This window comes from Arachis ipaensis, chromosome B05 (assembly GCF_000816755.2).
Source record: "Arachis ipaensis cultivar K30076 chromosome B05, Araip1.1, whole genome shotgun sequence".
NCBI lineage: Eukaryota > Viridiplantae > Streptophyta > Magnoliopsida > Fabales > Fabaceae > Arachis > Arachis ipaensis.
This window is the reverse complement of record NC_029789.2, coordinates 136,704,428-136,727,711: the sequence shown is the minus strand read 5'-3', so window position 1 is coordinate 136,727,711 and position 23,284 is coordinate 136,704,428. Positions and strand designations below refer to the sequence as shown.

Genomic DNA, 23,284 nt, shown 5'->3' with positions numbered 1-23,284 from the left:
TGTTTTGTTTTATTTGTTTTTATGGGCATTTACGGCTTTTTTTTTTTTTTTCATATTGTAACTTGGGAAAAGCATTTCCATCTTTGGTCTCGTGGTGTCTCACTAAATACATGTCTTCATTAATTCAACTGTTAGTACAATTATAGTAGTTTATAACAATGTTATTCTTAGGAAAACAAACAATTTAGTTAATGAAATTTTCATATACAAATTAATGTAATCTCCAAATTTTAAAATCGAATAAGTCATAATAACATTAATCTACAGCGAGATCTCATTACACTATCAAACTTTTGTTAACACTCTCCCTAAAATCACACACTTTAACGTTCCCTTCCATCATATCAGATATTAAACAACAGACCCTGATCCAGAACAGAACAGAACACAACACAACACCACAACACAAAGCACTCTTATTAAAGGAAAATCTTCTTTCATTTTCCGATTTTGCCCCTGAGCTTGACACCAAGAACTCTCTCCATCTTAGCGAGCACAGCCTGGTTGGGCTGGGCTTTGCCGTTCTCGTACTCCTGCACCACCTGCGGCCTCTCGTTGATCTGCTTCGCCAGCTCTGCCTGGCTCATCTTCTTATCCAGACGGGCCTTCTGTATGGCTTGCCTCACCTCCACCGCCACCCGCTCCAGCGCCGCGGGCTCCGTCCCTTCCTCCAGCTTCCTCGCATTGATCCCAGGCCCGGGCTTCCTGTTAGACCCCCCGTCAAACTTCTTGATGGTCTGCACCTCGGCGCCCGACCTCAGGGCCTGGTTCACGGCCTTGGGATTACGAAGGTCCTGGGCCTTGGGCCTGGACTTGTGCAGAACCACAGGCTCCCAGTCTTGCGTTATGGTCCCCGTCGATCGAGTCGGCATCGTTGCAAAACACGAGGTAAGTTTTGAAGAAAAACGAAAGGATGAATTGAATGAAGAAAACCGGTTGTGAGTGAAGAAGAAAAATTGAAAACTGAAAAGAATGGTAGAGAGATGGTGATATATATTCGAGGCTTGGTGAAATGAGTGTCTCTGGAACGTTCTTTGTGTGATTTGGGTGCCGTTTGTGTGGTTTCTCCAGAAGGTTCGACCTATATCCATTATTATCCAATTCGTTGCTTTGTGGCGTTTTCAAATGCCGTGGATATTTTCTTTCTTTCTTGTTCATCAAGGCAAGTCGAATATATACTCTTTTTTTTTCCCCTTATTTGGAGGTTGATTATAGATCATGAACTTCATTATCAGGGAAAGCAAAGTTAGCAAACAATGGGACGATGGACGAAGGTTAAAAAAGNATAAGAAGTATTTTTAAGCAAATAATTTATTAAATTTTCTTACAAAATTTTGGTTTTTAAAAAGTGTGAAAATACTTAATCAATTAAAAGTAGATTAAAGGATGGATCCCACTATGGAGACAATGGACTATTTGTACAATGTGTACAATGGGTTAGTGAGTTACAAAATGAACCCCCATACTATCTAGAATAACCATCCGAGTACTAGCGATAATAAACATCTCCCCAAAACCTTAAACTGCGGATCTAGCACTCTAATACCATGTCATGATACCACTCATCTCAAAAACTTCAACTGATGAGAAAAAGTAACACTAATGATTATATCTCTAATACTCTCTAAACCTCCATTATACACATTATATAAAAATTTCGTTGACTCCTTATACTTTCTCTTAAAGAATTATTTTAGTTTTGGATCGAATTTTACTTGGAATACTGTCCATTGAAATATTTTATTTTTATTTGGAATGACTTTAATTTGATATAATGTTGTTCGTTCTATTAAATTTAAAAGATATTTAATATTCTTAGTAACATACATAATAATTACGAAATTAGTTAAATAAATATTATTAATTTATTTTTTCGGTTCTCATATCGTGACTTTATATTGGTCTTCTTCTTAATTTATTTGTTAGTCGAAATAATTATTTTCGAAAGATTAAGTCGATTCGAAAAGTTGGTAAAGTGTTGAGATGGAAGCAGGGACTAAAAGAGATACATGTGCAAATTATTAGGTGAAAATTATTTGGCACAGATTCAATTTCGATACTTTGATAAATCGAGCAGTTACTCAAATGGAGAATCGAGCAGTTATACGAATGGAGGCAAATGGAGGCAGGGACAGATGTACATGTTTTATTGCGGGGGCAAGCGCCCCCACTACAATTTGAAATTTTTTTGAGTAGTATATGATAATAATATTTATTTGTCCTACTAAATTATTGAATTTGTCCACACAGCAATATTTTATTTAATTTTTGGTACTTCATAGCCAATTTAAAAATATCATATTAGATATTATTAGAATGATAAATTCACAATTTAAATGAAATTTATTTTTTTTCTTAGAAATCGCCTCGAAAGAGTATTATTTATCTTTTTTTATATTAGTTTTAATTTTTTCCCGTAACAACTACATAACATAAATGTGTAGCATTATTCTATATAAAAAGAGAGATATTTCGATTGTATTGTTAAATTTTTATTATATATATATATTTTCTCCACTATCAAAATTTTCTAGATCCGTCACTGATATGGAGGGGATCGAAAGCCTTCTTTGAATTAAGAATTTGTTGGTAACGCTCTTGGACAAAAGAGCGGGAACGGTTACCTTAATCTCCACACGCAAAGGGCACGAATTCTTTAATGATCAGTTATGGAAAGAGGGCTATAAATAACAGGAAGCAGTATGGCACAGGGGTTGGAACTTTTCTCCAATAATATACTCAAGAACACTCACATGCCTAGCGAATTTCTGAGTTTGCATTCGAGTTCGATTTCTGTAGGGTTCCTTCCATTGTCTTTACTTTTCAATTTTACAATTTCTGCAAACTTTTTCTTTTCCCGTTTAATTTATTTTCAGAGTATATTTTAATTTTATTGTCAAATTTACATTTCAGTACCTTTACTTTTCATGTCAAAAATTCTTTGACCCAATCGGAGGCATTTTAATTGCTTTATTTAAAATTCAATGCAAACTATTTTGATTTTAGTCAGTTTTACTTTTCGAAATCTTTATTTTACACTTTTTTCAGTTCTTTGCACTTTCCGAACTTAATTCTCTTTTAATGCTTATCTAATTCGAGGACCTTTGATACACTTATAGAAAAAAATTGGTACCCGCTTGAACTCATTTTCCTTTTTATGCTCGTCTGATTCGAGAACCTTTAATGCACTTATAGAAAAATCGGTACCTACAAAAGAGGAGTAGGTTTCGCTCCCAAACCATTAGAATTGAACCGCCATCGATTTGTTAAAAATTGACAAAAAAAATTGGCGTGCCAGGTAGGGACAGTTTTAAAATGAAGTGTGTCAAAAGATTTTTGGTGTCATTTGGTGTATGCGATTGAGAAGTGGAATGATTATTCACATGGCTGATGAAGTATCAAATGTGAATGGTGGGTCGTCCACCAATGACAGCATACCAGTAACTGTGCAATCTTCGGACGTTTACTTTACGTTTGGAAGGTTTAATTATAAGTGAAAGTACGGTGGCTACTAGTGTACAAACTGGAAACAATGGGCGTAATATTCGTCCACATGGTCACTTACCACCTGTTCAGTCTCCAGTAACTATTGGTTGGCCTCTTTATGGTCTTCCTCCTGGTTATACTCCACCAGTGAGTGGTTTTGTTCCTCATGTTCGTTTTCGTAGTGTAAATGGAGTAAATAATTCTCAAAACCCACAATAGCATTTCGAATTCTCTCGTGATTATAATGTGGGCTCTACGTCGAATGACTCTAATTCTATAGCAGTATTTCAACAACATATAGAGAAAAGTCATCATGGTTTGGTCAACTTATTGACTCAACAAATGACTACAATTCTAAATCCTATAATTACTGATCACGAATCGAAATTCGAACATCTTGCAAGGCAAGTTGAATGGATTGCTCGAATCGTTGATTATGATGAAGGCGAAAGGCATGATGTCAGGGGAAATAATGAGGGTTTCAAAAATATATTTCAAAATGAAAACAATGTTTTAAACAGAGAAAATCCTCAGATAATTTCCCGTGGTCAAAATGAAGATGATGTTCTAGCCCGATTACATGCTAATCATGGTGGTGAACGTTATCAAGTCACAAGGATTATGGAAGATGTACTCAATCGAGTCGGTTTGAACATTGGGTTTATGAACTGACCCCATTTTGTATCTGCTTTCCCTCAAGTTGTTCAAATGGCCGAAGTGCCAAGAGGGGTGAAGAATCCAAAAATAATTACAAAATTTGCGGGGGAAGTTAGAGAATCGACTACTGAATATGTCGCTCGATATTTGGTCGAGATTGGGAATCTAGTCAATGATGAGAATTTGAAAATGAAGTTTTTTCCTTCTTCGTTAATGAAGAATGCGTTTATTTGGTTTTCGAATCTCAGACCAAATTCGATAACGACGTGGAATCAGTTGAAAACTTCTTTTCATGCTCAATTTTATCAAGGGGAGTTGAATGTAGCAGTTCCTGATCTAGTAGCTTTGAAACGAGAAGATGGTGAAACCATTGATGACTATATGATACGTTTCAAAAATGATAGAAGTAGGTGTTATGTGTCATTACCTGAGAGTTAAGTGGTGAAAATAGCAGTTATGGGGTTAGGATTCTATATGCGTTGAAAACTGCTTAATGTGTATATAGCTGATTTGGCCCATTTGGCTGAAAGGGTTCGTCAGGTTGAACTTATGAAGAAGGAAAAAGAGAAATATAAGAATGAACAAAGGTTAAAGAGTAAATATTTTACTCGAAAGGAGAAGGTTGCTTATGTGACCATGGAATCCTCGGAAGAGGAGTTCGATTTCGAGGCGGAGGTTGATTTGGCTGAACTTAAAAAGGGTCCTCCATATGTTTGTTCTTTACTTAAAAAGCTCCCTAGTAACGAAAAGTTGAACGATTCAAAACTAAAGAGTGGAAAGAAATATAGTTTTGATATCTCGAAATCTGATCAGATTTTCGATGTGTTGCTTAAAGATAAACAATTAATTCTGCCTGAGGGTAGAACATTACTTTCGGTGAAAGATTTAAAAGGGAAATCTTATTGTAAATTTCACCAAGCAACTAGTCATTCGACTAACAGCTGTATTCGTTTCAGGGACCTCATACAGGAGGCCATTATGGAAGGACGTTTGAAGTTTGATGATGGGAAGAAAGAGATGAAAGTCGATGCTGATCCTTTCGATGCTGAGGCCAGTTTTGCTAAACCATATTTTGGAGTAAATATGGTTGGAATGTCTTATGATTTTGACATGGCTCTAGGTGATTTCGAGTCATAAGTCCGATCTATATACCCTGGTGCAGGGGATGGATTATTGGAGTTCCTTATGCAGTAAAAACTTAAAGATCGGGACGTATCTCTGTGTCCTCGATGCAATGTTGTGTTTGATATTGAGGCTGCAGCAATCTTTGAGAAAGAGATGATGAAAAAGAAATTGGCTCATAGAGAGGAGTAGGCTCGTCAAAAGCAACCAATTAGACGAGTGGAAGAATAAAGTTCCAAGGCTCCTCAGCAAAATGCTGTCGCACCGATGAGCCGTTCTCAGGCTATAGGAGTTCAATGGATTCGAAATTATCGAGAATTCCAGAATCGAGATGCTCGAGGCCAATATCCTTACCGCTGTGGCCGAGCCAGAGGGTACTCAAGGGGTAGAGGAAGACGGGATCAACCGCAAAATAAGAAAATTCATTCTGGTAAAGGCAAGGGGACAACGCCCTCGGTGCACTCTCGAATAGTCTTTCCCTCTGATGGAGAAACATGCCCAAAGGGTATTCCTTCCCCTGCGAAGTTGGATAAAAGCAAGGTGGTAGCTAATACTCCAGGTGCTGACAACGACAAGGATGTTGATTTGGATGAAGAGTATTTCGAAGAGGGGGATGATGAAATGGTTGGAACTATTTCAATTATTCCAACTGAATACTTGGGTGAGTATGAAGGCGACCCTGAAGAAGATCATGATATGGAAGCTGAAGAAGCCTTTTCTTTCATCCGATATGAGGATGAACCAGGGTATTTTCTGAGGCCTTCTGAAAAAGAAAATTCTCATCTTTGCCCACTTCATATTACTACCACTATAAGAGGAAATAAAGTAAATAAAGTTTTAATTGATGGTGGAGCAACAATAAATCTCTTACCGGAGAGGATGCTGATGAAAGTTGGTAAGCATCCTGATGATTTGGTTCCCACCAATATTGTTGTAATAGACTTTAGTGGTGCTTCTACTCCTGCTAAAGGTCTGGTTACCTTGGGGGTGAAGGTGGGGTCTTCTGAGAAAAACACTGTTTTCGTGGTGGTGCCTTCGAGGGCAGGCTATAATGCTTTATTGGGTCGGGACTGGATTCACGGAGTTAGAGCTGTACCATCTACTGTACATCAGAGTGTCCACCTTTGGACAAAAGATGGAAAGCCTGAAATTGTTAAGGCTAATTCGAATCTATATGTCGAACATCTATATGTCGATTTTAGGGTATATAGTTCGAAATTGAAGCCTTTAAATGTTGACAGGGTGTTAAATTCTTACAACTGTGAGGGCTGCTATTTGTCTTCAGAAGGCTTGGCGGTGAAACTGCGCCATCCACACCTTGCTGTGCCCCCAACTGGTGGGGATTGTTCGTCTTAGAATGGATTTGAGACGTTGTTCGATGGAACATGCTCAAGATGTCTCGGATTACCTGGTAATTTTAAATAATTATATAAGTAACTTTCCTTCAGTAGAGTTAGCTCTTCTGATGAAGTTGAATCATTTAGGAACGTAATTTCTTCTTTTAGTAGTAAGAATTCGATGTCTTCAATCGAATTTATTCATGTTTTAAGTTTTTCTTCATTATGTAATTCAAATGATATTATTAGTCAAACTACTGATAAAATAGCAGAAGTTTATTGTATCGAAAATGAAGCTGTTGTTAATCCAGCAAATGATTAAGTTCATTCTATAATGAATCTGTTGATTTCTCTTTTGATTGCATCTATGATTTAGAATATTTGGGTTTTGAAAAATATTCAGTAAAAGATGAGGATCACTTAAAAGGGTTTGAATCCCAAGATCCCTTAGAAGAAATTAATTTGGGATCTGTTGATGATGTTCGAATTACTCATATCTGTAAAGATGTTGCAGATTCTTTTCGAACTGAACTTTTTCGTCTTTTACATGAATTTAAAGATTGTTTTGCTTGGGATGATCATGAGATGCCTGGTTTCGATCGTTTTCTTGTAGAGCATCGATTAGCGTTGAAACCAAATGCTCGACCTGTGAAGTAAACTCCTCAACGTTTTGCTCTAGAAATCAATCAAAAGATTAAGGAAGAAATAGAACGGTTGATTAAAGCTAAATTTATTCGAACCGCACGTTATGTTGAATGGGTTTCGAATATTGTTCTTGTAATGAAGAAAAATGGAAAATTAAGGGTGTGTATTGATTTTAGAGATCTAAATAATGCCACCCCGAAGGATGAGTATTTCATGCCAATAGCAGATATGTTGATCGATTTCGCAGCAGAAAATAAAATTTTATGTTTTATGGACGGTTATTCAGGATATAACCAAATCTTCATTGCAGAAGATGACGTGTCCAAAATTGCTTTCCGTTGTTCCGGGGCATTAGGCACTTATGAGTGGGTGGTTATGCCTTTCGGTTTGAAAAACGCTGGTGCAACTTACCAACGTGCAATGAATGCCATATTCCATGAGTATATCGGGAGATTTATGGAGGTATATATTGATGATGTCATGGTCAAGTCAAATTCAGTGAATCAACACATTAATCACTTAAGAAAGACGTTTGTTACTATGCGAAAAAAGGGATTAAAAATGAATCCTTTAAAATGTGCCTTTGGTGTGTCGGCAGGAAACTTCTTAGGTTTTGTTGTTCACAAAAAAGGAATTGCAATCGATAAGAGTAAGGCTGATGCAATATTAGCATTGTCCTCTCCTAAATCGAAAAAAGAAGTGCAATCGTTCATAGGAAAAGTAAATTATCTTCGAATGTTTATTTCGAACCTTTCTGGCCGAACTCGAGTATTTGCACCTTTAGTAAAACTAAAGAATGATTCACAATTCGAATGGACACATGAGCATCAACAGGCATTCGAGTCGATAAAGGCTTATTTATCTAAGGCTCCAATAATGGCAAATGTTCGCCCACATGAGCCCTTGAAACTGTACATTGCAGCATCTACAAACACAATTGGGTGTATGCTAGCCCAAGATAATGAGAATGGACATGAATGGACAATTTATTACCTTAGTCGAGTTTCGACTGATATCAGGTAAGGTATTCCCCAATAGAAAGATTGTGTTTATCCCTATACAATGCGTGCATAAAATTAAAGTGTTACATGGTAGCTAAACCTGTGAAAGTTGTTGCACAAACTGATCTTGTCAAACACATGTTGAGTTTTCCAATGTTACGAGGTCGTTTGGGGAAATTGATGCTAGCTTTGACAGAGTTTGATTTGTAGTATGTCTCAGCAAAAGCTGTGAAAGGCCAGGTTATTGTTGATTTTCTAGTTGATAACTCGAACAATCTGAATGACCAAGGGACAAATGTACTCGACGTTAAAGTTGATCATTGGAAGTTATATTTTGATGGATCGAAGCACAAAGATGGTGTAGGAATTCTCATTGTGTCACCAGAAGGAATCCCATCAGAATTTTTGTTCAAGCTAAAGTATCCTTGCTCGAATAATATGGCAGAATATGAAGCTTTGATTTTAGGCCTGGAAATTTTAATTGGGAAAGGTACTTTGAAAGTCCAAATCCTAGGGGATTCATAATTGGTCTTAAAACAATTATCAAAAGAGTTCAAGTGTAACAATGAGAGGTTGCAAAAATATTTGGCAACGGCTTGGGAATTGTTAACTTCTTTTCGAAAAGTTTCACTGGTCCATATCCCAAGGATCCAGAATGAAATTGCTAATGAGTTGGCCCAAATTGCTTCGAGGTATAAGATAGGCCCAGAAACACTAAGAAAGTTGGCAAATATCCGCCAAATATTGGTGCCTGTGGATGAAAGAGATGTTCTATGTGTGGATGATTGGGAAGATGATGATTGGAGGAAACTCATTGTTGAGTATTTAAAGAATCCTAGCACTCAAGTCGATAGAAAGATAAAATTGCGAGCAATGAATTCTGTCTTAATGGCTGATGAGTTGTACAAGAAAGGAGTCGATGGGAGCCTTTCGAGATGTCTAAGTCAAGATGATAAAGACATTATTTTAGGAGAAGTCCATAAAGGCATATGTGGTGCTCATCAGGCTGGGATGAAAATGAAATGGGTACTATGTCGAAATCATGTCTATTGGGCCTCCATGATCAAAGATTGTATCGAATACGCAAAGGCGTGTCAAGAATGTCAAAGGCATAGGTCGATACAACAGATCCCAGCATCTGAGTTGTATTCGATTATTAAGCCATGGCCGTTCAGAGGTTGGGCTCTGGATTTAATTGGATTGATTCATCCCCCTTCATCGAAACATCATAAATTTATTCTGGTAGCAATAGATTATTTTACAAAGTGGGTCGAAGCAGTTCCTTTAATAGAATCTGGGTAAAATGAAATAATATATTTTATTGAGGAACATATAATCCATCGATTTGGAATTTCTCAAACATTGTGTATTGACTAAGGGACTATGTTCACGGGTCAGTGAATCAAGAATTTTGCAGCTTCGAGAAATATTAATATGGTTACTTCAACCCCTTATTATGCACAAGCCTATGGCCAAGTTGAGGCAGTAAATAAAATTTTGATTAATTTGATAAAAAAAACAAATCGGGAGTAGACCTCGAACTTGGCATGAAACTTTAAGCCAAGTACTATGGGCTTATCGAAATTCACCAAGAGGGTCGATAGGTACTTCACCTTATAAATTAGTGTATGGCCATGATGCAGTGCTACCATTAGAAATCAATCTTAATACTTTAAGAATGTCAAAGCAAGACGATTTTCCAGTCGATGATTATTAGAATACAATGTTTGATGAGTTGAATGAGTTAGACTCGGAGCGTATGTTGGCGCTTGAGAACGTAATTCGACAAAAAGAAAATGTTGCCCGAAATTACAACCATCAAGTAAAAGAAAAATGCTTCAGTATAGGTGAGTTGGGTTTGAAAGTTATTTTTTCAATGGAAAAGAAATCGAGAATTCTTGGCAAATGGTCCCATACTTGGGAAGGTCGTTTCCAAGTGATTGGATTATATTTCGGAAACACATATCGAATCAAAGATATTGAATCTGGAACTGTAATCAAGTCAATAAACAGAAAGTATTTAAAGTAATATCATTGTTTGTTAACTCAAAATTGAAATGCATAAGTCTAAAGATATAAAAAATATCATTACAAGCACTGAATCCTAAGGAGGAGAAAGGTAAGGCGCCATAAGCTCTGCTAAGTCTGAATGTAACTTAACTCTTTCACTATCCAGAGCTGAAAGTGCTTCGATTTGCTCATATTCTTCGTATTGGGCCTGGCCAAGTTGCTTTCACATTCTTCTTGTTTGGCCTCAATAGAACGGATTTCTTGCACAAGCTTTTGGTTCTTGTGTTGGATAGTGGCTAGAGGTGTTGCTATATCGGCCTCCCTCTTTCAAATTTTGGCAAGTTTCTCATTGATTCGAGCCAATTCCATTTCAAGTTCTCTTTCTTCCTTATCATAATAAGCTTGAGCAGAAAAGGCTTGAGAGATTCTTAAGTCAAATTCTTCACGGGAAGCTTTTGTGGGCTGGAGAGCTGTAGTGTAGCTATATGATTCAGACCAAATTTTAGCTACTTTATCTTTGACCTCTTGTAGCTTATATTGGGCAGATACACACCTGTTAGCAACCTTTATGAATTGGTTGATTATAGAAGAGTGTTGGGATGGAACCTGAAGTTCAAGAGATGAACTTAGGACATCAAACAGAATTGAGTTCAAGGCTGCATTATTTGTCCATTCAGTGGGTGGATGATCCAGAAGCTTGAGAAGGGCCAAAAGTTGTTCTCGAGCATCAATACTTGGCTCAGGCGGGAAATTGGATGTAGAAGGACCTGTAAGTGCAGTGGTAGAAATGGGCACCTTATCCTCCTGAACAACTTGATTCAGGATGGTAACTAGTGTAATCAGGTCAGCATCTGTGGATTCAGAGACTATACCCAGATCTCCAGATCCTAAATCAGGAGGAGTTGGAAGTTCAGCATCCTTGGGTGGACTAGAAATTCTTTGTGGTGAAGGGATGGTTTCCAGAACTCAGGATGGAGAATTTGAATCATGAGCAATAGTTTCAGAGACTCGAGAAGGAGAGTCAGAATCAGGAGCCACCTGGAATCCGGTAGAGGTTTCAACTTGGTTTGGTGGAGAAGAATGTTCGATATTTAAAATTTGTGTTGGAGAATGGTGAGCATGTTATTCTGTTAAATCAACTATTTGGGTCTCAATTAAAATTAGAGGAGCTTGATGTTGTTGAAATGGTTGGTCAGGCGCAAGAGATGAAGTGATCGATTGAGCAGCAGTGACAGGCTGAAATACAACATACATCAGTCGAGGTTTACTCTGATTAAATTAATATATTCAAAGGCAATATAATGTTACCGGAACGGGTCTTTGTCTTCGAATCAACTGAGAGCCCGAATCCAAATCAATCGCATCATCCGACTTCGAGGATGCAGCAAGGATATTTTGGATGGATGGTTCACTATCATCAGAAGCGCTCTCGCTTGATGGTTGCAAATGTAACTAAAGAAAGATTGAAATTAAGAGGATTGCAAGCAAATGTGGTTTTCGAAGAATTTTGGTTAAAATGTATATATATATAAATAAAGTATAGTTACCCTTCTGGAAGTATTCGAAGGAGTCCGTCGACCTTTCTTTGGTGGTTGTCGTGAAGAAGCTGTGGCTTCTGCTTTCCTTTTCAGAGGCCTCTTGGGAGAGCCCTCAACAGTAGGAACCGCTCGGATAACAGAACTCTTAATTTCTTCTAAGGTACGACTGTACTTAGAATAATAAGTAGCCCACCAATCAAAGCAAGATTTTGTAATGAATGAGCTACGATCATAAACAAGATGATTATAGCCCTCTCTTTGTTGTTGATTCTTCAAGAGACAAACATCAAGCTCTTTCTTCGAAGTTAAAGTGACATGGCAAAAGGGCTTGCTGTTCTTGGGGAGTAGAGTTGGGATAGCTAGGGAGAAGCCGAGTTGTCTGGCTGTATAGTGAGGAGCATACAGAGTGGCTTTGAAACGTTCCTTTTTGTGTTGAGGTAGCCCTGTTGGGATCACTTGCACAGCTAGTAGGCTTGCCCAACTCCTGTTGGCAAGTTCGCTCTCTTCGGTGTCATTAGGGAAGAGGAGACGTTCGAGCCAGGAAGGACCACAATTTCGACGCAGAAAAAGGGTGAAATTGAGGTCCTTGTTATGGAAATTTTTACAAGAGTAGAAAAGGGAAAAAAACAGCCCAAAATCGATCTTCATCCGATTGAGCTTCTAGAAAATTTTGTTTGAAATTAGCCAGTCGAAAGCCTTCGATATGCTGTTTGTCTGAAACACCACCTCCAGGCTTTATCATATATTTTTTGAAAATGGCATTTAGCCAGAGTTGGAGAAGCCAAAGAGGACCTCCCGTACTAATCAAGTAATTGTTTCGAAGACAGTTGATAAACTGGCCAAACTCTTCGAAAATATGCCCTAGAAGTAACTTAGCCAAATTGAAGTTGTTCCCTTCATAAAGGAGGGCAGCAAGTGGGAGGAAAAGCTTCTGCATTTAAACACTTCGAGAGTAAAAGATTATTGCGTTTAACCAATAAAATAAAAAGGTCACATGTTCATCATCTGTAACATGGTCATTCTCTGCGCTCATATGGTGAGCAATGAAGTCACTGTAGGAAGTCATAGAAGCAATGATGTACTGTCGCTTAGGTTGCATATCAGAAGTAAGATCCGGAGGGCTAATTGGGAGCCCTGTGATGGCAGCTACATCGAGGAGTGACATACCAATTATCCCACAAGGAAGGTAAAAATTGTTGGTAGTCCTGTTCTAGAAATGAGTTATGGCCCCAATCATCTAAGGATGTGTTAAAGGAGTAAAGTGAGAAAGTCATAGAAGATCTTGAATCCCAAGAGCCCCCCAGGCAGCGTTCTTCACTGGTGCAAGACGCTCATGCCAGGCCAAAAAGTCAGTTCCACGAGGGGCGATTTTAGGGTTATTCATGAAGAATTTTTTATTGGTAAAAAAGGAGATGTCAAGGTCCTGATTAATCAACAAGTCTTCCCCTTGAGCATTGGGGAAGTAAGGGAGTCGCTTGTTCGCCCTTTCTAAACTTTCAATGGGACCAATAAAACAATGGGTGTCATCACCTACAATGAAAGGGATAAGAATTCTGGGATCATCGATTTGGAATTGTGGGTTATCAATGACTTCATCATTGACCTGGTTCAGTACGTGTAAGGCCGGAGGAGCTGGTAGTTGCATCATAGGACGTTTACCTTTGTCTTGAGTAGCGACGTGAGATGAAGAAGCAGCCATTGATGAGCAAAGAAAAACAAAGAATGGAAAATAGAGGCTACACAAGAAAGAGAAATGCAAGAGATGTGGAGAGAATAAGAATTCGAGAAAGTTAAGCAAAGATGAGAGGTTTGAATTTAAAGGGGGTTTTTCTTGCTTAACCGTTATTGCAGAAAGAATTCAAAGAGAAAGGAGGTGACTTTGCGAAGAAGGCGAAGTGGTGGAGAGAGAGACTGTGAATCGTGGGAGACGTGTCAAACGGGTCAGAATTGATGGAAAAGGTAAATGGCAATTATGACTGGTTCAAGTAATTGAAGACTGGATTAGGATTAAGTGTTTCATCTTCCAAGGAGTGGCTTCGAAAGCAAACACATTAATCCTAGGGGGCAATTTCTTAATCGAAATAATTATTTTCGAAAGATTAAGCCGATTCGAAAAAGTTGGTAAAGTGTCGAGATGGAAGCAGGGACTAAATGAGATACACGTGCAAGTATTAAGTGGAAATTATTTGGCACAGATTCGATTTCGATACTTTGGTAAATCGAGCAGTTACACGAATGGAGGGGATCGAAGGCCTTCTTTGAATTAAGGATTTTTTGGTAACGCTCTTGGGCAAAAGAGTGGGAACGGTTACCTTAATCTGCGCACGCAAAGGGGCACAAATTCTTTAATGATCAGTTATGGAAAGAGGGCTATAAATAACAGGAAGCAGTACGGCACATGAGTTGGAACTTTTCTCCAGAAATACACTCAAGCACACTCACATCCCCAGCGAATTTTTGAGTCTGCATTCGAGTTTGATTTCTATAGGGTTCCTTCCATTGTCTTTACTTTTCAATTTTACAATTTCTGTAAACTTTTTCTTTTCCCGTTTAATTTATTTTCAGAGCATATTTTAATTTCATTGTCAATTTTACATTTCAATACCTTTACTTTTCATGTCAAAAAATTCTTTGATCCAGTCGGAGGCATTTTAATTGCTTGATTTAAAATTCAATGCAAACTATTTTGATTTCAGTCAGTTTTACTTTTCAAAATCTTTATTTTACACTTTTCAGTTTTTTGCACCTTTTAAGTATTTTACAGAGATGTGGAGGTATCAAAAATACTGCTCAACACATAGATTCTGTGTTAGCTTTTCGTAAAATGAAAACAGCTTTATCAGAGATTTTCAACAGAGATTTGCCACGTGTCGTGTTTCCAGGCAACACGCAGGTTCCGTGTTAACATAGCAGAGATTCTGCGCAAATTTTCAAAGCAACTTTATCAGAGATTTCCAACAGAGATTCGTCACGTAGCAGCTGCAGAGCAACATGCATTTACCTGTTGCAGAGATTCGTGAAAGCCATGTGTCTCCATCCAAACAACATGTAGGGTGCGTGGTAACCTCCTTTTGCCACGTGTCGGCCATGCGGCAACATGCAAGTAATGTGTTGACTACTGTCTCCATGCAAGAGGCAAGCCTTGCTCTGGGAACAGGTGTCATTTATAGTTTAGTTTGGTTTCGGTGTATAAAAACGGAGGAAGAGTGAGGCTTGGCTTCATATCATTTTCGTTCCCCCATTCGCTATCACCATACACTCTCATCTCATGAAGCCATAGTCATCAGCAGCAACGGTTTTTTTTTTTTTATTTTGTTTTATTTATTGTGTTAGGGGCAGGGGCAGAGCCACATAGTAGCAAAAGGGGGCAATGACCCCCTAATTTTAATTTTTTACATGTAAATTATATATAAATTTTAATTTAACCTCCATTAAAATTTTATTCTAGTCTTATTTTATTATGTAAATATTTTTGGCCCCCTCTAATATTTCATCTAACTCTGCCCCTAGTTAGGGGTGATTAGTTAGTTTTAGAGTTGAGAGTAAGATTAGAACATCTAAAATGGTACACAATTATACGTCTGCAGAAGATCATATCATCAACTATTTGGACATCCTAACTATGTAAGTTTATTATTTTTGGTTAATTTGTTAGTATTTATTTGGTTAGCATTGGTTTAGTAGTTTGTCATTATTTATTTGAATAATTTTTTCTAAATAGTTTTATTAATAAAATTAATAAAAAATATGAATATGAATGATAAGAAATTTGAATTTTTGTAATTATTATTTATTTTATTTTCTGTTATTAATTTATTCTTTTTGCTATTTATTAAATTAATTTCTTTTGTGGTTAAAATTTACTAGGCTAATAGGAATCTTCTGCCCCGTAAGTTTGACCAACCAGAGACGTGGCATCCGGCGGTTGACCAAGCCTTACGAACCACCGGATTCTACCAGCTCTCGAGAGTTGGAGTGATCAGAGGCCATTCCGCGATGCTATCTGCTCTTGTGAAAAGGTGATGACCAGAGACATTGGAGGACATGTTACGCATATTCGGCGTACCTATTGATGGAGAGGTTGTGACCGGTTAGACCGATAGCAGTCACGACTTCTTGGTCACCCAGTGCCTCGCGATATTCGACAGTGAACCCGTTGTGAGCAGTTCATCCAAAAGCTATATAAAGCTTTTATGGGTTCGCCATATTAGAGACACATAGTCTTTAGATACATGGGAGTCTGTTAAGTGCTATGTTCGGCGTCACATCTTCTGTCTGCTGCGTACCACCCTCTTCGCGGATAAGTCGACAGCATATGCCCACGTGAAGAAGTATTGAACCATCGATATTTGAAAGCTCTTATGCATGAATTGAAGCTCCAGAATACCTGATGAAGTATCCTAACATCGTCCACCTCTTGACTCCCGTTATACAAAGGGTCATGTTTCTATTTGAACTTGTGAACCAGTCATCTTTTGAACTATTGCCAAGAACCACAACGACAAAGTTTGGTAAGATTCTTCTCACCCACCGAAAACCTTGGCTATCGAATTCTGCTTTGCCAACCAAGCTTTTCGGTAACTAATAGTGTAGTTGAATCTTGTCTGGACTTCCGCAATTATAGATTTGATCTTTATGGATGGGTCGGATTCAACCAATGGCATCATAGCCTCAGCAATCATGTCTGAGTCTAACTTGGAGTGATCCTGTGAGATCATTCCCATGGAACACGTGTGCCTCCCGTTGTATCTCCAAATCTCCCAACAGGCTTTCTTCTGTATCGAGTTGGCTCAGGATAAGCCAGTTGCACCCACGTCCATCAGTCTTGCACTTTGCATAGAACGTCTGTGGCTCGGATTCATAAACAACGTAATCGACTCCTCTGGAGATAGTGTAACTCCGAATTGCCACAATGACTGCTTTTCTTGAACCGTATTGCATTCCGATTCTAAACTCCCTATCCTCAGGATCAGCAACACCTATAAGAAAACAAATTTGTCGCTTATCGATCCGTTAAAACCAAATCAAGTAAACATACTATTCACTCCTCACGTATCTATGTTTGCATATTCGGGAAATTCCGGTGCATGCATGTCGTCAAGATCTAAGTTACGCATAAAAGGTGGAACATCTATTGGTTGACTAACTGCGGCTAGAACTACTAAAGTTTCCGCCATTGCCTCACCTCGCCCATTGCCATTGTCGTCCTCATTACCAGCTTCGTACGTAGCTTCAAACTCCTCATCGCTATCATTATTCATTTCCAAGTACGCTTCATCTTGTCATCTTGCACATCTGTGTCATGTTGAACCTCATCCGCAACTATATGCTCAAACTCAACATATAACTCAATCCTCAGGTGTTGCACCTATAAGTTTGCTGGTGAATATGAAATATCTGCTGAATACATGATTCATCGACGATTGGCATAATCTCAAACTATATCAGGCTGCCAAATACGACAACCGGACTCCTATAGAGAATGTTGGTCACCTTCTTTAAAATATCAGTCTCTATGCTTTGACAGAGCCCGTACTGTAGTTCTGCGAACGTTATAGTGCCCAGAACCACAGATGAAAATGTATTCTCATACGCAAAATTCATCCCTCATATGTATTTCGTATGACCTCACCGTTGTAGTAAACCACTATATTTGCAGTGCCTTCCATCACACCAATCCTGGAGGAAAAAACCTCTCTCACAATGAAGTAAAATAATTACGAGTTTCGATTTTTATAGGCAGAAGACTTACCTTGCAGGTTACGTATTGCAACGCCATCCAACCAGCATCTGCCACGTGTACAACACGCAGCATGCGTGTTGCTTGCCAAGCTGCCACATGTCAAACACAGATGGTGCATGTTGCGTTTGATTTAGACAAGTGTCCAACACGTTGGGTGCGTGCTGAATCAGCACGTTACTTGCGTGTTGTGCCTGCACCTCTGCAACATTTACCCACCTGTATATACACCAAAACCTCCATTTCCAGCAAAAATATACATCTTTATTCCATATTAAAATTCTTTAGCCAAATATATTTTTAGAATATAAAATAGCCTAAATCTTTTTTTTTGTTCGGAGTAATTTTTTCTTTTCCTTCCCCCTTCTTTAGAGAGTCAAGACAGAAAAAGGAGCCTCTTAGGCACCGTTTGGTTGATGTCTGTGAAACACAAACTAAGAGAGACACGGTGACACAGAGATACCCACAAAAAACATGTATTTTGTGTCTTTCCAATTAGCTGAGATACTCATTTTTAAGTTGAGACACGGAAAATTTTTACCATTTTATCCCTTCAACCTAATTTTTTTTTCTTCAACCATTCTTCGTTTCCTCTCTCAGCCTCCATTGTTGTTGCCCGATTTGGGTTTCAATGGCGTCGCTTCCATCCTCTCTTTGGCGGCGCTGTTTGTCTTCTGTCTTCTCTTTGCAGGTAGCGTCTCAGCAAATAAGAAAGTCTCTCTGCCTCACCCTTCGATCAGCATCAACAACGACTGTCGTAACAACGAAGCTGCTCTCCCCCATTCGCATTTTGTTCTTATTCTCTTTAACTGCAGATCTACAGCAGAAGCAACCACAAATCTCGTTACAGATATGATATTTTCTCGTCGGTCCTGTCCTTCTTCCATCTTTCCTCATTTTTATATTCTTTTCGTTCTTCTTCACTTCTTTATTTTTTTTGTCATGTTCTTCCATCTTTCCTCATTTTCATCTTCTTTTCATTCTTCTCCACTTCTTTCTTTTTTTTTTCATTTACTTTGTTGCCTTATTCTACTTTAGATTCAATTTGTATTTGTTTTAAAATTTTTTTAATAAAATATTTGAATGTTTGTATTATTCGATTAGAATGTTATTGAAGCATTTTTGTTTATTTTATAAATATTAAATTTCGGATTAAATTTTATTTGTGGTGTTTTTTGCCATGGATGAGGTGATAAATTATTCTGTATTTGAATTGATAGAGATTTGTGTTTGTTATGCTAATTTTTAGCAATTTTGGATAAATTTTTTATGCTTATAAGGTTGATTTTATTTTGGATGAAGAATTACCAAAAATTAAAAAAGATCTGTGTTGGTTTTGAAGATGATGATGCCATAGTAAATTGTGATGATTTTGAAGGAGTATGAAAAAGCAGAAATGGTGATGGTGATACTAGAATAAATAAGATAAAATTGACTTTTTAATAAAATTGTAAATGGTGTGTTCTATTCTATCCATGTCTTAATTATTAAACAGAATATAAAATTAATGACTTTTTATATCTATGTACTCTTATATATTTGTGTTTATATCTTTATAATTTTAAGACATAAACCAAACACAGCCTTATAGTCTCTAAACTGGGTAAAAGTTAAGCAAAACTGTTGTTGACGCAGGGACTTATTTTTCTTTTTAAAAAAAAAGAAAAAAAAAAAAAAGAAATGAAAACAGAAAGGGAGAAACCGAGAAAGCAATTTATAGTTTTGGTCTTTTGGAACACCCAATTTAACAGGTTGAGAATGAGCGCTAAACCTTCCCCTTGGCGCCAAAAATTTTTACTGCACAGTCTCAAATATACACAATTCTACCGTAAAGCTTAAACCCTTTCATACATTTTCTCTGTCACTCTCCCATTCTCACCTCAACGATGAATCGCCAGAAATCGATACTCTCATTCTTCCAGAAAGCCTCGCTGGAAAACAAATCTTCCGGTGAGCGCCGACCTACCGATTCGTCTGTCCGTCAACACGACCGTAATTTCACGGCCGCCGTCAATCCTCCAGCGCCGGCGGTAGAAGATGTCAGAGGAACCGACACGCCGCCGGAGAAGGTGCCGCGTCAGGTTCTACCGGCGACCTTCGCTTCGAGCGGGAATGGCTTTGCTCCTAACCTCTTTGAGAGCATCATGCACAAGTTTGTCAGCGACGGCGATAAGCTTAGTCATAGGTACAAGTCATTCATTCGGTCATTCCCCTTAGGGTTTTGTTTCACCAAAATGCGAGAGAAAAAAAATGAAATGTGCTTATTTCGACGTTCTATTTTCTTATGTTGTTTTCTTTTTCCATTAAGTTTATTAGAAAATAGAAAAAATGTAAGTTAACAGAAGTGTCAACTTGTTATCTGAACTAAATGCATGTGAAAGGTGAATGGAAAAAAATAGCATGTGAATTTTCACTTTGAGAATGATGATCAATCATCATATTTTGGATTATTCGGTAAACTTTTGCAACATAGTAAATTGAAGCAATTTGATTTCTCCAAGGAATTTTATTCTCTAGCAAGTTAAACAATACCGAACATACAATACTGCTGGAACTGAAATTTCTAAATGAAAATGCTGTTTAATTTAATTAATTTTTATTTTTGTTATTTTGCCACTACAATGATCTTATGTGTGCTAATGTTTTTGCAGGAGCCAGTCATCAGATGACAGTTTGTGTAAGTCTTCTTCACCATTATGTGCTAACGGTAAAGGACAGCATCAGGAGTATGAAGGAGCTTTTCAACCTATGGTGAAAAATACTGCTGTAAGTCTCAAGGCAAAGGCAAATCAGTTAAAGCCTATCGAAATTAATGATGATGTTGTTGGGCCTGAAACACCAGGGATGCAGCCTCTTGCTTCTCATGCTAAGCGAAGTCGAGATGATGAATCCAAGTTTCGTTCATTGATGGATTCTGGTAAACGAGTCAGATTTCTTGAGGATTCACCATCACTGAACTTGACTAAGAAGGAAGCAGAAGTGGCTAGCAGGTTTGAGTGGCTTGATCCTTCTCGAATCAAGGATGCAAGTGGAAGAAGGCCCAATGATCCTTTGTACGACAGGACAACACTTTATATACCTCCGGATGCTTTGAAAAAGATGTCAGCTTCACAGAAACAGTATTGGAGTGTCAAGTGTAAATACATGGATGTTCTGCTATTTTTTAAAGTGGTTAGTTCATGAAGTATTTTGACTATTGATGTCGTAATACCATTTAATTCTGAGGATTTACTGTGTATTCATTACCTTCAATTAATAGTAGTCTGCCATAATTAATGGCATTCACAGGGGAAGTTTTATGAGCTCTATGAAATGGATGCTGAAATTGGCCATAAGGAGCTTGATTGGAAAATAACATTAAGTGGTGTGGGAAAATGTCGACAGGTCAACTCTTTTGTCGTGTATAGTCGTTTGGTTATTACTTTCCTACTTGTTTACCTCTTAAAGATTAAAGAGAGTTGTTATTACTTGCTACTTCAGGTTGGTATATCTGAAAGTGGGATTGATGATGCTGTTCAAAACTTGGTTGCTCGGGGGTAAGTACTAAGGATAGAGTGAGATTTTGTTTGAAAGTTGATTTGATTAAATGTAATGTACATCTGAAGTGGAGATTTCGTGCAGCACATAGATGAGTATGGCTAACTCCAGATAGATTGCATGATATGATCTTACTAATCATGTTGCATATCAATTTCCTAGCTAATGAATTGAGGACTTAGTATGCCCTGTTTTGAGTTTTTTCTTTCGTTGTGAAGATACAAGGTTGGAAGGGTGGAGCAGTTGGAGACATCTGAAGAAGCAAAGGCTAGAGGAGCCAACTCTGTAAGTTTTTCCATGCTTACAGTTGTGTTGGCTTTGCTAAATTCTTGTAGATGACGTTGTTCTTTGGTTGTACATAGAAAGTTTTGCTTCATAGCTTTTTACCCTAGATGTGGATAAATTCATGTTCATTCAAACATTTTGAATTTCCTGTGTCTCAGTCTATTGTATGTGTTGGAAACTGTTTCCTACCTGATGTAGTGATATTGCAGCAGAAAACATGACATTGAACTGAATTAAGATAAATCTGTATATATCATTTTATTTATTCATTATCCTTAGTGCTTTTGAGTTCTAACAAATTATCTTATGCAACGTGCAAATTTAGATTGCCTTTTTTGCATGGTATTACTGACTGTCATCATATTTTCAGGTTATTCAAAGAAAATTAGTTCAGGTCATCACTCCATCAACCACTGTGGAGGGTAATATTGGGCCTGATGCCAACCATCTGCTTGCAATAAAAGAGGTTTGCACTGTTGCTGAGTTATTAATTTTTGCAAGCTATTATAAGTATACCTAATGCATAGATAGTTTTGTTGGTAACTCGAATTGTTAAATGGTGATAAATTGAAAAATTTACAGGGTAGTACCAGCTTGGATGATGGTTCAGTTGTGTATGGATTTGCTTTTGTTGATTGTGCTCGTCTTCGATTTTGGGTTGGCTCCATTGATGATGATGCATCATGTTCTGCTCTGGGAGCTTTATTGATGCAAGTATGTTTTGGGACATCTTAATTACCTATTTTTCACTTTTATAATTAGGGTATAGGTTTCATGAATTGTAACTCATTTGTAAAACTTTTAGCTAATTTAATTTTGGGCATTGGTGTTTAGGTGTCGCCTAAGGAAGTTATATATGAAAGTAGAGGTGAACAACAATCTATTCTCAAATACATATCAAATCTAAAGGTCCATTATTTCATGTTAAAATATAATGTTTTTTCAGGGCTGTCCAAAGGAGCTCAGAAAGCGCTTAGAAAATTCTCATTACATGGTGAGATGTGATCTTCTGTTGCTGGTGTGGGGATATATTAATGTGATGTACTCTGGGATTTTATATGGGTGTTTCTTTGGCTTGGGAGCTACACATCAATTACAGCACTACTTGAAATTGATTTTGCACGGTTTTGTATAGTAATAAACATCTTGTGGTTGGAAAATGTTATGATTTATTTGGTAATTTGTTTTTCTTATTTCAAAATGAACCAGGTTTTAATATGTACACAATATGATTAACCTTCTGAATCTGTAGACACTACCTGGACTATATCCATATGATATGAATATATATATGGAACAAAATGTTTTCATAGGAATTCAGGCTATATATGTTCATTAGCCTGCCAAGAAGCAAATCAAATCCGCCATTGAAGCCAATATTTCCCTAAGGCTGTTGGCTACTGAATTATCATCTCATCCCTCAATGTATGTTTAAATTTCAACTATTCACTATTTTAAAGTCCTTACAACTTTAAGTATGTAATTAGAGATAATGTGAAACTTCTACCGTAATATGCATTATAAAGTTATGTACATATCTAACTATATTTTATTCTGTCAATAAAAGGTATTTGATTCAATTATTTATTTTAAAAATTTACGAACGAAAAGTATGAGATTGATTAGTAATGCAAAATTCTTACACTAAATGACAGGGGAATTAGCATTAGTGGATTGTTAGGCGAAGGGTATATTGGGATTTATCAATGAATATTATTTATATTTAGATATATTTAATAATACTCTTCTTAATAATCATAATTACCTAAACCTTAAATAAAGCATGGGTCATTCCTAATGAGGAGATTGCTCTGGTCTTGCAAGAAGACCATGTTAGATAGAAATTAGGATGGCAGTTTTGCCTAGTCTTTTCTTTTAGCTTGTTTTCTTTTTTTCTTTGTCTCTGAACAACAAAATAAATAAATA

General features: G+C 37.4%; 2 protein-coding genes across 4 annotated transcripts; one reads left to right on the top strand and one right to left on the bottom strand.

The window, feature by feature from the left end:
* LOC107642120 (multiprotein-bridging factor 1c) lies at positions 218-1,046 on the bottom strand. The gene has a single exon (XM_016345432.2). It carries the CDS (start codon positions 870-872, stop codon positions 438-440), a length of 435 nt encoding a protein of 144 aa, XP_016200918.2. The 5' UTR covers positions 873-1,046; the 3' UTR covers positions 218-437.
* LOC107644358 (DNA mismatch repair protein MSH7-like) lies at positions 1,214-22,598 on the top strand. Of its 3 annotated transcripts, none has more exons than XM_021102947.1 (9): positions 1,214-1,274; positions 20,188-20,707; positions 20,825-20,920; positions 21,017-21,072; positions 21,292-21,358; positions 21,729-21,824; positions 21,941-22,072; positions 22,193-22,226; positions 22,305-22,598. In XM_021102947.1, the coding sequence occupies exons 1-9, from the start codon at positions 1,219-1,221 to the stop codon at positions 22,361-22,363; spliced, it is 1,116 nt and encodes a 371-aa protein (XP_020958606.1). In that variant the 5' UTR covers positions 1,214-1,218; the 3' UTR covers positions 22,364-22,598. The 3 variants fall into 3 exon arrangements, with proteins under 3 accessions (XP_020958606.1, XP_020958605.1, XP_016203681.1); XM_021102946.1 differs by lacking the exon at positions 1,214-1,274 and adding an exon at positions 19,229-19,721 and having other exon boundaries at positions 20,188-20,704; positions 22,305-22,595; XM_016348195.2 differs by lacking the exon at positions 1,214-1,274 and adding an exon at positions 19,232-19,721 and having other exon boundaries at positions 22,305-22,588.